The 14,808-nt window shown below is 30.2% G+C and overlaps 1 protein-coding gene across 1 annotated transcript; it reads left to right on the top strand.

The window, feature by feature from the left end:
• The first annotated feature begins 1,529 nt into the window (after positions 1-1,529).
• On the top strand, positions 1,530-14,105 carry LOC112097831 (cytokinin riboside 5'-monophosphate phosphoribohydrolase LOG8-like). The gene is made up of 2 exons (XM_024183417.1): positions 1,530-1,805; positions 14,013-14,105. The coding sequence occupies exons 1-2, from the start codon at positions 1,530-1,532 to the stop codon at positions 14,103-14,105; spliced, it is 369 nt and encodes a 122-aa protein (XP_024039185.1).
• The last annotated feature ends 703 nt before the right edge of the window (positions 14,106-14,808 follow it).

Below are 14,808 nucleotides of genomic sequence, written 5' to 3' on the forward strand. Positions count from 1 at the left end.
TTAATTTGGGTGACCCACCAGTTCTTGATTAAGTCTTTAATGATTTTTTTTGTTTTACTATTATTTTACCGTTTCATTGTTTGATTTTTTTTAGATTGATACACTGTACATATTTTTTTTAACATTATTTTTCTTGTGTAAGCATGTTTGTTTGACAGTTGTACATTCTCTCATCAATTTTCATTTTACATCATGAGCACCTCAATGAGAAAATTCCTGTTTGCACATCTTAAAAGATTTCTGCGTGTGAAATTTCACTTAAGAGGCCTAATACAAAGCTGTAAATCACATCCACTCTGGGATCTGCAACCACCAGAATTCGTGTCCTGTGTTGAGGATCTAGAGGGACAACTCAGAACAGTAGAGAGTGCCATATATGAATTTCAATTGGAGCTTGAGGTTAACTTAATGAGAGGACAAATGTAAGTTCATTTTCCTTTTATATTGTGTGCTTCTTTTTGCTTGCTTTCACGCTTGATTTGATTTTGCAGATTTGATTTTGGTGTGTTTTGATTTATTTTCCCGTATAAATGGGGGATAACGGTACTCTGTGACTTCTTAAGTCAGTATCTTCAGTTTCCCACAATAACTGAAACCCCAAAATCAAACATGGAAGAAATACAACATAAACTCCATAAGCATTTTCCCTTTCTCCTTCAGAATGCCCTCAGGAAAATTTACAAAGCTCGTTGTGAACGACTGCGTTTGTTAATGATCAATGGCATTCCTTCTAACATTTGTTGGTTAATTGAAGCAAAGGTCCGATTAGCAAGTGAGTTTTCTAATCCATTTGTTTCTTACATGCCTGGTTTGGGTAAAAGTACGTTTGCTAAGAAAAAGAGAGCTAAACGACTTGGCTCAAAATGTCATAACTGTGTAAGACTTGGTTGCAAACGACCAGATTGTAAATCTTTAGGAATGGTTTCTGATACTCGGGAAGAGAAAATTAAATTCGTTAAAGATGGCATGAGTAAAGAATCGTTGGATGATATCTTACGATCCATTGAGACGCATCGAAGCGGATTTGTGCAACGTGAGATTTATAATTTGTGGATACTATTCCAAAAACAAAGTGCACAGTTTAGTCTTGAGAATCTGACTCAAAAAGACTTTGTTTGTCAGTTTATAAGAAAATTGGATGGGAAGCCGATCCTCAACCCATAGAGGGCGTTCAAGCCGTTACTAGAAGTAAAACCAAAGGAAGATGTGAGCCACAATCACAACTACCAGTAAATATCCTTTCACTTCACTGTTATTTTACTTTACTGTTATTTTATCATTTGCATTATTGCATTTAGCGATGTGATTTTGTATTTAATAAATATTTATTTTCTTTTACTGTTTTCTTTTTCTAATCATTATTTTCTTTTTATTGGTTGTTTTTGAATTATTGAGCCACGAGCTTTACTCGTCATTTGACAAATATGCCAACCCATTTACAGCTGTTTCTCATTATTTATGTCACCAAGATCTTTAAATATGAGCTCGTTTTTCAAACACTCACAACTTGTTTTTGAAAAATTAGTCCAATGGCAGCATCTTCGAGTAAACAATTCAAAAACATTTGTGTGCTTTCTGGGTTTCACTATGGAAAGTACAAAAAGTTCGTTCAGGCAGCTGTAGATCTTGGTCGTGTTATAGCAGAGAGGAAACTGCATCTTGTATATGGAGGAGGTGAACGAGGGTTATCAAGACTTGTCTCAGAAGCCGTTTTTACTAGAGGAAGCCAAGTACTAGGCATTATTCCAAAAGCCATGAAACCGCTAGTGTGCATGTCTGGCCCACCAATTGGAGAAGAATTAGTGGTATCAAGTATGCAAGAGAGAATATATGAAATGATGAATCATGTTGATGCTTTTATTTTCTTGCTAGGAGATCTTGCAACTTTTGAGGCACTAATTACATTTGCATCTTGGGCCCACTTCAACATTCATCAAAAACCCATCGGTTTGTTAAATGTTAATAATTTTTATGACGGCTTGCTAACGTTTATTAACCATGCAATAAAGAATCATTTTGTTCCATATTCTGTAAAAAAAAAACTCTTTATCTTTGCTTCTACTGCTAATAAGTTACTTGATCTTTTACAAGCTTATACACTAGAGCCAGATCCAAAGACTTTTGCACTGAATTGGTCGACTGATGATGGTAGCGGTAACAGTAGCAGTAATAAGAAGTGCGATTTAGATTTAACTCTCCCTCTGTAAATATTTTCTGTTGTAGTGTTCATGTGCTGTCTTCTAAACTCTTTCTCTTTCCTTTTAAAACATTGAGGACAATGTCTTTTTCAGGTTGGGGGGAGGAATAGTTGATAATTGTGGAATGTCTTAGTCCTGGTGATGTGTTTACAAAAAAAATAAAAATAAAAATAAAAAAAAAAAACAAAAATTTTTTTTTCTGTAAAGACTAACTTAGGACAAATTTGAGTCGAAGATGGCAGGATATAGAGAATGTAGTACCTCTAGAAATACATCTTCTTAATCTTAAGGGTGTTGTTAAAAAAAAAATTTCGACTTTTTCTTCATCTTTGTTATCCACTTTTAAGCTTCTGCATCAAGTTCAGGTGAGATCTCCTCTTCTTCTTCTTTTATTATTCTCTTTTATTTTTATTTTTTTGCATATTTGTAAAATTATAAAATGTTAAGATAATGTTTAGATTAGGTTGTGGGGTTGGGATAATTGACGTATGTTTTTAAATAGGTGTGTTGTTTTTCTCTTTTCTCTTTTCTTTTCTTTGTTAAAAAAAACATTTTTGTTTTTGTCTAGGATGGTCGTGTAAAGAGTCACGACTTTTGAGACGCATCCTAATAGTCTTGTTGTATTATATTTTGATTTTTAGATTCATAGTAAGTTGTTTTTGTTCCATTTTCTTTGAATTACTCAAATTTGTGAACTCTCCACTTGGTTATTAAGTTATTTAATTGTTTACTCATTTAACAGATATTATTGAATCATTCTTCACACACATATTATGACACATACTAGTGGGTTGTAAGTTAAAATTTTACAACATTTAGTTCTTTTGATTTATTAGGAATAGTATCTAAGGTAGTAGAAAGTGTATATTACAAAAAAAAAAGTAAAAAAAAAAAGAAAAAAAATAAAAAAAGAAAAAAAATGTTTTGAATTTTGTTATATCTAGAAACCCGAGTAATTAAGTCCGTAGGGGTGTTTCAACACTTAGTGCCCTAAGGTCAACTGGTCTGGGAGTCACTGGCCTAAAGCTCGCTACATGGGTAATAGATATATTGTTTGTTTATTAGAAACCCGAGTAATTAAGTCTGTAGGGGTGCTTCAACACCTAGTGCCCTAAGGCCAACTGGTCTGGGAGTCACTGATCTAAAGCTCGCTACACAAGTTAGAAATGCAATATTTTAAAAATATGTGTGAATAATCTATTGTCTAAAGATATAATTTCTAATGAATTTTGGAACAAAAATGTTGTTTTTCTTTTAATGAAGTCCCATAAGTATTGTGTTAATTACTTGAGCACAAAAGAAGGTTTAATGATATTCTAGATAATGAGTGAACATCAATGTGGTAAAGGAATTTGGGAGAGTTCATTTATTTGGTAATTTAAAGGATAGATGAACAACTATTAACTTGCATGTGAATTTTATAAATCTTAATTTAATATAACGCTATAATTGCTAGAGGGCTAGCAATAAGCTGGTTGTGGGGTGTGATTAGTATTAAAAATTGTTTAATTATCAAGCGATAATATGTTATTTTATGCTTATGTTATAATTTATATTTGTGTTTATGTAATATATTATGAATTATGAATTATGTTTTAAATATATTTAATTTTGTGTATTTTTATGTGTTTATTAGGAAAAATATTAATTTCACGTACTTCGAGGCTCCAAACAGATAAATGGAGGTCAAATTTGGATTCCGGAGGTCCGAAAACCTTAAGATCAGTCAAGATCGGCTTAAAATTGGGTTTGCGTAAAAAAAGTTGAATTTTCCTATTGACCGAGCACTGATTGGATGATGAAATGAGCTTACAATAGATATGAGTGCATCGGATAGCTGGCAATTTTGACTAAATCTCAACCATTCATGATTCAATGGCCATGATTGTGCCACGTGGCAATGGTTGGTGAAGCAAGTTGTAGGATCCAAATCTTTGTATTTGGGTCGACCCGATCCACCCATTAACCCGCCAACTCTCAACCGTTCTTTGGGCAAATCGGACGAGTCAAACGATGCCACGTGTGATGTTGACTTTTGAAGTTTGACCAGCCATTGGATCTTGATCTAAAGGTTGTGAGGAGCACATGCATGAAGCTTATGATGGACCGCAAAGCACTGGATTATGAATTTATTTTTCTATAAATAGAGCCTCATTTTTATGTTTTTAATCATCTCTCTACAACTCTCTTCTTCTCAAATTCTCTCCATCTCCTTGTAATCTTGATTTCCAGGTGTGTTTTTAATATTTTGTAAATTATTTTTATAAATAAAATTAGTTTTATTTCCAATTTTAGTTGTTTTTATTTCTTTTAATTATAGGTAATTCAATTTTACTACTTCTTTTTATTTTAATTATGCTTAACTAAATAATATTAGTTAGGGGAAGGTGAAACTCTTAGGAAATAAATATGATTTAAGCAAATTCTATTTTTAATTTTATAAATTAAATTATTTTCTATTTAATTTTATACACATTTTATATTTTGAAATTTTGATTTATTGTAGACAAACAAATGAATTTGGCACAATAAATTCTTAATATCTTAATATAAGGTATGGTAAAATGGTATTTTGACTTATTGTAGACAAATTAAATTTTGGCACAATAAATACTTAATCCATCATAAAATTAAAGGAAAATAATAATAATTTATATAATTAATCTTTTGGGCAGTAAATCTATAAAAAAAAGCAAAAAGAATTTATTAAGTTTTATTTACTTCTAAGAGTGGATCCATAACCCTAACTAGTTCAATTTCATAGTTTCATTTAAATTAAGTTGTTTATATTTAAGTTTTAATTTCAATTTTTAGTTAAAATAAAGTAAACAAATTAAATCTTTTATCTGTGGATCGACCTCGGACTCACCGAGTTATAATACAACAAGACACTCTTATACTTGGGAGTTAAAAATTACTTTTAAGTTGTGTCAGGAGCAATTGGTGAGGAAAACTCATGTGAAATTTCATGTAAATTACAATACTCTTCAAAACTGGAGTTTTCAAATTCTCTTCCATGATCACTCTTAATTCTTACAATATTGCAATTTTGTTCATTTTTAACCTTCTCACATAGTTTTCTGAATACATAATGTATCTGATTTTTTTTAATAAAATCAACCAACGTATACCAAAGAAATCGCGGTTACTTTTCATGATTACTATTCATCCGCATAAAAAATATTAATTTTCCAAAAACACAATAAAATTGCAAAAAATAAAAGGCATGAATATTTTTACGTGGTTCGGATTAATCAATCTTACATCCACGAGGCCATGCCCAGATGAAAAACAATTCACTGAGTTGAGATGTTACAACCTATGGACTTACCAAACTTAAGATTCTCATTTACAGTTTATCACCATACAATTTATTCAACCTTTAATTGAATCTGTTTCTCTTGAATAATTGTTAGCCCTCTTGATCCACGATCCTCAAGGCACTTCACAAAGTGATCAATAGCAATTCTTCAATTCTTCAATGTCTAATGATCCAATATCCACAGACTCTCCACAGAGATGAAAATAAGATAGATAAATAAATCAACACAACATTATGCACCAAATCCGGATTCTCTAGGGAGGAGGTCGAATTTTGCTTCTCTGCTTTATGCTCTGTGTTGTGTGTGCCTTTAATTATGAAATACCTCTCTTTATATAGGCACTAAGGTTTCACCAAAATAGCAAGTTTTAAAAGACTTGGATTCTTTCAAAATAAGAGTTTGTTTCCTCTTATAATTCCAATGAATAGGAATAGGAATAAACCTGATCTTTTTGCCTTAGTTGTCTCTCTAGAAATATCTAGAGTATTTAATGAACTTCCTGTTTGAACTAACTTCTTGCTCTAAATAGATCTCATGCGGCAATTGTAGAATCCCATCATTGATTGACTTTCTAAATTAGACATCTAATTAAATTAGGAAACAAATATTCCTAATAAATTAGAATCTCACTAAATTAGGGAATTAATAAATTAATCCCTATTACAAGATATGCAATGAATAAAATTCCAATTTAACTAGACTTGTCATAAGATGGCAACTCTATAAATAATGGACTTAATAAAGTGGAACCAAGAACTTCAAAAAATGCATCCACCAAACAAGTTTTATGCATTTATGTTGTCATAAAATCAAAAAACCGTTTGCCAAAAAATGGTGCCAAACATCCCCTTAATGTCCTACATGATTTCTAATTAAGCCTATATTAGATATATTTATACATTTTACTGAATTTAGGGCATGTTTGGTAGCCCACATTATATAGGATAAAAACACTATTTTGTATTAAATTAATGCACACTCACGTTTAGCGCTAAAAGTAACTCGAGTCGCATTGTATTAATGGGCTGCACTAATGTTGCCTCTTTTTTCTTTTTAATTTTCTTTATAATAATAATAATAATAATAATAATAATAATAATAATAATAATAATAATAAGATAGTTTTTTATTTAATATAATATTATATAATATTAAGTTTAATTTTTTATTTTTACATTATAATCTATTAGTAAATTGATAATTTAATACAATTAATAATAATATAAAATATCATTACATATACTACAGAACTTGTATTTGGATTATTTAGCACAATTCATTTTGTTAGTGAATATGTTATAACAATTGTATCACTTTATTATTTTGTTATAATCTTATGGTATGTATAAATTTTTATTCTATTATCCTAAGATGACTTTTGAACTAATCTTGTAAGTTTTAAATATTTATTTATGTTGTTATATTATTAGAGATTATTTAATTAAATTATTTGCTTCAATATTTATTTCACATGTCATATATTTAGAAAATATTGAAAAATGAATGTTATACATCTCAAAATTTAGGACTATAAGTTCGATCTTTATGAAGAATTATGATATTTTTTAATATTTACACTAAAAAAATTGTTAAATTTCTAAAATTTAAGACTTCTATATTTAGTATTTTTCTTATTACTTATAAGTATTATTTTCTAAACATATAATTTTAATTAATCATACAAAATTAATACAATATAGTGCAACACCAAATATATTATAATTAAAAATTAATACAGTACAGTGTAGCACCAAACATTGTACAGTATTATTATAATATAGTATTAATGCAATACAATATAGTGTGCCAAACGCACCCTTAGGGTGTGTTTGGAACATGGGATTATAGGGTATTAAAATAGTAGTCACATTAGCTTAATACCAATACCGTGTTTGGAAAGAAATTTTAAGGGATTAAAGGGGGTGAGCTAATGCCGAAATTGTGCATTAGTGTCTTGTTTTTTTTTAAATAATAATAAAAAATATAACTTTTTAATTTTATGTAATATTTTATAATATTAATTTTTATTTTCTTTTATGTTTACATTATAATTATTAATATAAGTTAATAAATTTATAATTTATTATTCATATTTTAATTTTTATTATATTAAAAATATAACTAAATAATTTAATTTTTAATTATATAATAATTAATGTATAAAATTGATTAATATTTAATAAGTTAATACAACTAATAATAAGTACTTAAATAATATATAAAAATAAAAATATAACATGATATTATATTATTTAGTTATATTACAGTAACTAATATATAAAAATTGATTATTATTTAACAATTTAATATAACTAGTAACAAATATTTATATATGAATAAATTTAAATAATATTAATTTAAAATTAATACCAATATATATAATAATATAAAATATTATTACATGTACTATAGTATTCTTACTTGGATTATTTAGAGCAATTTATTTTATTAGTGAATATGTTACAGCTATTGTATCATTTTATTATTTAAATTAATAAAAAATTAGTACAGGACAATATAGCACCAAATTTTATACAATAATATTAGAATACAGTGCTAATGCAATACAACATAATACAATACATCTACATTAAAATAATACAATACAACATAATTCAACCAAACGCATCCGGTGTATTTTAATTACAAAAGAAGTTGGTTCTCCCTTTTCTTATTGTTAAGAGTAGTTAGTTATAACTGCTGATGTGTCATATGAGCTGGCAATTGTTAGTTACATTGGTTGTAGTGTGTTTGTAATTAGTTAGTGCATGTTTAGCTAAGCTCAGCTCATGCGAATTGATTCGAGAATATTCAAGAGATGAGTATAAATACTCTTGTAACTAATGCAACAATTAATCTTAAGCTCTTCATTCTTCTCTCAAAATTCTCTTTTATTTTCTCTGCTTTTCTCAGATGCCAAACAATTTTCTCATATTTTAACTCTTATAAAAGATGACTTTATTTCAAGATTACCATTAAACTCTTAGGTAGAATTAGTGTAATGTTAAGAGAGAGTAACACAGTTTTCCATTACCATCTTTGAAAATAGAATGATATGGATCTTTGTATGTAAGAGTTATCGTGAAAATCATACAATTCAATTTCCTGACGTATATATTTATGCACATATGCCAAAAGAATAAATAGATAGAAAGTAAATTTACAATCCTCACTTCCTCACAATTGTTAAAGTGAAGATGCTTACAACTGCGAACTGTCACTACTTTAGCCTTTTTTTTTTTTTTGATATAGTGTGAGGGAGACAGTGACCATCAAGGATGAGAATAAAAGTTAAAGGTGACCCATTTTCTTTTTAAAGTGCTCTGTTGAAAGCGGAACTTCCTCTGGCTAATTAATTTGGAAGTAAAACAGAGAATAAAGTCCTACATGCCTTCTGAAATTAGAAATACATTTTATATGCTTTAATTATGATTATTTGGTAGACTATAGACCTAAAAGACATGTTAAAGTTTAAAACAGGCGATTAAAGTAAAAAAAAAAACAGAGTATTTGTGACGTCAAATAACAATTGGTAACTAAAATCCTAAATATTTGAGTTGTTAAAAGCAAATATAACAAACAAGCTAATAGTGATGCAGAAACAGAAAACTATTAGCTTGTTCTGATTGTCCCGCTATATTCATTTTCGATGCTTTTCAAATTAGATTCTTTTAATCCTTCTGGTGTCAGCAGCCCCTGCTCTTCTTAGTTCTAATAAATCTCCGTCCCACATCTGCACTACGAACAAGTTGATTGAAATTAAATAATTTCTCTTTGAAGTGGACCCATTGAGTTATGTTCATTACTGGTCATCGTCTATTCTTCCTATGAACCATTTATTTTGAGCATTAACGATCTTATCTGGACTACCCCAATTATCGATGTTACTCCAATGGTTGCATCTAGGGATCTTTCTTTGTTTCTCAGTTGCAATGTGCCCGAATAAATTTCTTTACCTTACAGTTTATATGGTCTTGCTGTTAATGAATGCACTGAGCCATTATTGATTCAATTTCTGTGAAGCAATGGTGGGTGAAAAATAAATAAAGGATAAGTGAACAAAGTTGAAGTGCTGAATTGGCTATTAAAGAAAAGTGTCACTTGATCACAATCACATTGATGCACAACATCACAATCACATTGATGCACAACCCTCTCGAGGCAAATTTTGTCTATATGTACTCCAAATTCAGCCAAACCATACATGCATGAACAAAATTAAACCCTCTTTCTCATCACAACAGTAATTGAAGCTACAAAAGCCAGCAAATCTGAACAAAAACTTAAAAGGAAGATCTTATTCAAGTTTGTCCCCAAAAAGACAGCTGAAACAAAAAAATATTGACTATTGAATGGGTCAATGCTGAATTACATTTGAAATGGAAAGCTTGGCTGCAGTTACGATGTTTCCCCTTCCAATATTCCTCCAAAACAAATTCATTTGTAAACAATAACGGAAGTAGCAATAATTTATTCATCAAAGAAAATACCCAAGTTTTCAACTAACAAATCCTCGTCTAAATAAAAAAAAACTCATATCTCTAAAATCTATTTGCAAAATGTTGAAAATGAGGAGTGATCTGCCAACTCGGTTAATAAACTCATGCTTAATGTTAACAATAATGATAAATTACATAATAATTATTATAAAGAATCATAAATTGGAAACGCTAATCATTCTACAATCTATTATATAAGTAAGATATTCTCATAATAAGTTAAGTTATAACGTAACAAATATTTTCAATATATAATTATTTAAGAAGTCATTTAGCAATAATACTTTTTTTACTCAGTTCATCATGTCATATATCGTTATCTAAACTCCTGACGATATTATTATTACTCACTTTTCTATAAAAAAAAAACATGATTAATGTTTAGAGAAAAGTTACGCCTTTTAGATAGAATATTGTCACAAGCCGCTCAAATTTACCACCAACAGAGGCTAATTCTGCCTGCACGGGTATGCTTAGCAAAAGTCCGCCTAGAGATAGAGTGCGCTTAGCACTAAAGGTGGGGTAAGCTTAGCAATGGGCCGCCAACACAACTAGCTAGTTGTGGTGCGCTTAGCGATCATCCAAGCCCAGCCCAAATTTTAGACTTCTCTACAATTGTAAATATCATAGAACTTTCTAGGTCAATGCATTTAAGTCCCTAAGATATTTATGCAAGTTGCATGGAACTTTCAAGAACCTAGCACCCAAACCTATAAATAGGGGGAGCACCCCCATTTGCTCACCACCACACCACACACACACAAGCTCACCAGCACAGACACAAGCTCTTTTACTCTTGTAAAAGCTCTCTTGTAATTTATTCTTTAGTGTGTAATAAAAATACATTTGGCCATATTGCTCCATTCTCTCTAGTATTTCCGCAAAGCATTCTTGCTTGCCTAGTTGAGAAGTTCGAAAATGCTTACTTAGCGACCTGTGTGTTAAAGTCGACTAAGTGCCGCACGGGTTTACTATACAAAACTCCCCCACACGAGCAATGGCCAACCCTCCTAGCATAACACAAGAGGGCATAGTTGGTGTGGAGTCATTTGAGCCAACTCGTGGCCGCGAGGAGGGACGCACAAGCTAAGTCCCGCGGCAAGTCCAAGGCCGCTTCCATAGACGCCTTGGAGCCTCGCGTTGCCACGCTCGAAACTTCAATGTTTGCTGTCCAGGACACCCTCGATACTTTGGAGTTGCAGGTCGACAGTCTCGAGGGCTGCATCCACAGTTGAATATATGATAGTATTGGCTCTTATTTGAGAATATAGAGGGATCTTTCTTCGTTTCTCTATTGAAATGTGCTAGTATAAATTTCTTTACCTTGCGGTCTATATAGTCTTGGTGTTAAAGAATTCACTGAGTCATTATTTGATTCAATTCCAGTGAAGCAATACAATGTGTCATTTCCCAATGTTGTATAATTCATTAATTAGGTGATGAATTTATGAATTAATAATTAGTTCAGACTTAAATAAAAATTTAAATGTTGGGATATGTAGCATCACTCAATCACAATAAACAATAACCAATTCAAATTGAAACGGCAATATTGTAATTTCTTTAATTAATTATGATGCAGAAGCAAGTTTTTATGCTTGGGTTTTTTACTTCTTGATTTTGATTGGAAAAATTTCTGAGACAAAGAAGTGTTTTGGATAAGCTTTTCGGGATTGAAACCACAAATTGGTAGAGGAAATTAATTTTGGACAAATTTTTCTTATATTGTAGGACCTTCTAGTTGGGGTAGTGATGGCTTTGTCTTCATTTTTGGTTCCTTTTGTGTCGGCAGCCCCTTACTATTTTCTTGACCCTGAGTTTGAGATAGCAATTTATCAACCTCCAACCCCACATCCACAAACAAGTTGATTGAAACAATTGCTCTTTTAATTAAGAGGACCCAAATGATTTAGGTTTCAGTTCTTATCATTTGTCTATTATTTCTTTGAAACATTTATTTTGAGCGTTACTGATCTTAATTATCTGTATTTCTCCAATTATTGAAGAATTTCAAGTGGCCACTTTTTCTCCTTTTTATATATGTTTATTTTTTGGAGTGATCAAACGGGTGCAAAATCAAGTATTCGCTGGTCTGTAGTGTAGCCAACGATGGCTGATCCACACAGTTGATTATATGATACTATTAGCTCTCAAAATCTTTCTTATTTGAAAACATAAATTGCCCATTAAAGTTAAACTATGTTACCCAGCTCCATGCACATACATCAAATGTTTAGGTAGTTTTACAAAATGACAACAGCATGCCAAAACTTGATGTTGTCATATTCGACATTTCAAATTGAAAAATATGCAAGCAATCTTCAGTGAACATTACGTGTTTATTGAATAATTTAAATGGCCAGTAAATCAACAGTCCGTGAGTTTTAAATCTATTATGACTTAATGTATCTTTCTGTATTCGTACACAGGTTATATTATCATAGTTTAAAATTTTAATATTATTTTAAATGTTAAAAATACTTTAATGCTATTAGTCTACTACACAGGTTATATTATTTATATTATATTTGTATTAATTAAAACTTTTAATGTAAATTTTCTAATTACTATATTAAAATTGTATTATGGTTAAGAAAAAGTTTTGGCATTTCTTCTTGAAAATTTGAGGGTTTTCCAAATTCTAAGGGTATAGGTTTGAAAATTTAACGATCTTTAACTTAATGAAACAAAAGAGGGAAATCAAGAACTATTCAATTTTGTATTTTTTGTTTGTAATTCAAAAAATACATCCACCAAACAAGTTTTACGCATTAATGCTGTCATAAAACGAAAAACAGTTTGCCAAAAAATGGTACCAAACATGTCCTTAATGTCTCACATGATTTCTTAGTAAGTCCATATTAGATATATTTATACATTTTAGGTATTTTAGTTATAAAAGAAGTTGGTCCTCCCCCTGTTTATAAAAAATAACTTTATTTCGAGATTGCCCCTAAACTCTTACATAGAATTAGTGTAATGTTAAGAGAGAGTAACACAGTTTTCCATTACCATCTTTGAAAATCGAAAGATATGGATGCGTGCATTTAAGAGTTATCGTGAAAATCATACAATTCAATTTCCTGACATATATATTAACCAGCAAATCTCATTTTAGGTATTTTAGTTATAAAAGAAGTTGGCCCTCCCTTGTTTATAAAAAATAACTTTATTCATGCACATATGCCAAAAGAATAAATAGACAGAAAGTAAATTTACAGTCCTCACTTCCTCACAATTGTTAACGCGAAGATGCATTACAACTGTGAACTGTCACTACTTTAGCCTTTTAAAAAAAAAAAAAAAATTATAGTGTGATGGAGACATCAAGGATGAGCATAAAAGTTAAAGATGACTCATTTTCTTTTTAAAGTGCTCTGCTGAGAGCCAAACTTCCTTTGGCTAATTAATTTAGAAGTAAAGCAGAGAATGAAGTCCTAGATGCCTTCTGAAATTAGAAATACATTTTATATGCTTTAATTATGATTATTTGGTAGACTAAAGACCTAAAAGATATGTCAAAAGTACAAAACAGAGCGATTAAAGAAAAAAAAGAAAAAAAAACAGAGTATTTGTGACGTAGAATAACAATTGGTAAATAAATCCGAAATATTTGAGTTGTTAAAAGCAAATATAATAGAGACGGTAAGAGAGATGCAGAGACAGAAAATTTATATTTTCATTATGATTGAGCGAGCGAAAGCCATTACTTGGCTCCAAAGAAGGACAAGAGAAGTTTAAAAAGTGAAGCCAATTTCAACAATGCAAATTCTTCCTATCCTATAGCTATATATATATACATGCACGCACCCCATTTGTCTCAGCAACACTACAAAACAACATTCTAAGATCACCTACCTTATCACAACAATGGAGCTGTCGCGGATAAGCCGCCTGAGAAGTCAAGTAAATGCACTAACTCAATTAACCAATTATTGGCCCTCAGAGCTTCTAATAATATTTTTTTTTTCCTATTCTTGTTTAATTTACAGGTGAATAAGTTAGTGCCACTTCTCATAGTGGTGGCATTACTGAGCCAAAGAGGAGCTGAGAGCAGAAAGGCAAGAAGACTAACACTCATTTGAGTACAATGCTATTCATTTTCGATGCTTTCAAACGAGATTCTTTTAATTCTTCTGGTGTCTGCAGCCCCGGCTCTTCTTATAAACCTCCATCCCACATCTGCACTACGAACAAGTTGACTGAAATTAAATAATGTTGGAGATGAAGGGTGAGCCGTCAACTTGTTAAAAAAAAACTCATGTATAATATTATCAATAATATAAAATATATAATAATTATTACAAAGAATTATAAATTAGAAAAATTAATTATTTTACAATCTATTTCTTAAGTAAGATAAATCTCGTAATAAGTTAAGTTATAACATAAAAAATAGTTTCAATTCATAATCATTTAAGAAGTCATTTAATAATAAAATCTTTCTTTTGATCAGGTGGTCATGCCATAGAGTATCATCTATATTCGTGGTGATATTATTATTACTCAGTATCCTCAAAAAACACGATTTAACATTTAAAGAAAATTCCTGCCTTTTAAAAAGAACATGTATGCAATAGCTAGCCATACTTTATTTTACCACGACAAAATTGATGGTGATTAAATCAATTTTCTCAATTAAAGCAAATTTTTTTAAAATTGATTTAATGCACAAATATGATGAGTTTTTGTAAAAATTAGTTTTGGAAAATATAGTGAGAGAAAATGGTGACGATTATTTTTCAGATGTGCAAATAGCCTAAACATAATCTCTAATACCAATATCCA

Source organism: Citrus clementina, unplaced genomic scaffold (genome assembly GCF_000493195.1).
Source record: "Citrus clementina cultivar Clemenules unplaced genomic scaffold, Citrus_clementina_v1.0 scaffold_5, whole genome shotgun sequence".
NCBI lineage: Eukaryota > Viridiplantae > Streptophyta > Magnoliopsida > Sapindales > Rutaceae > Citrus > Citrus x clementina.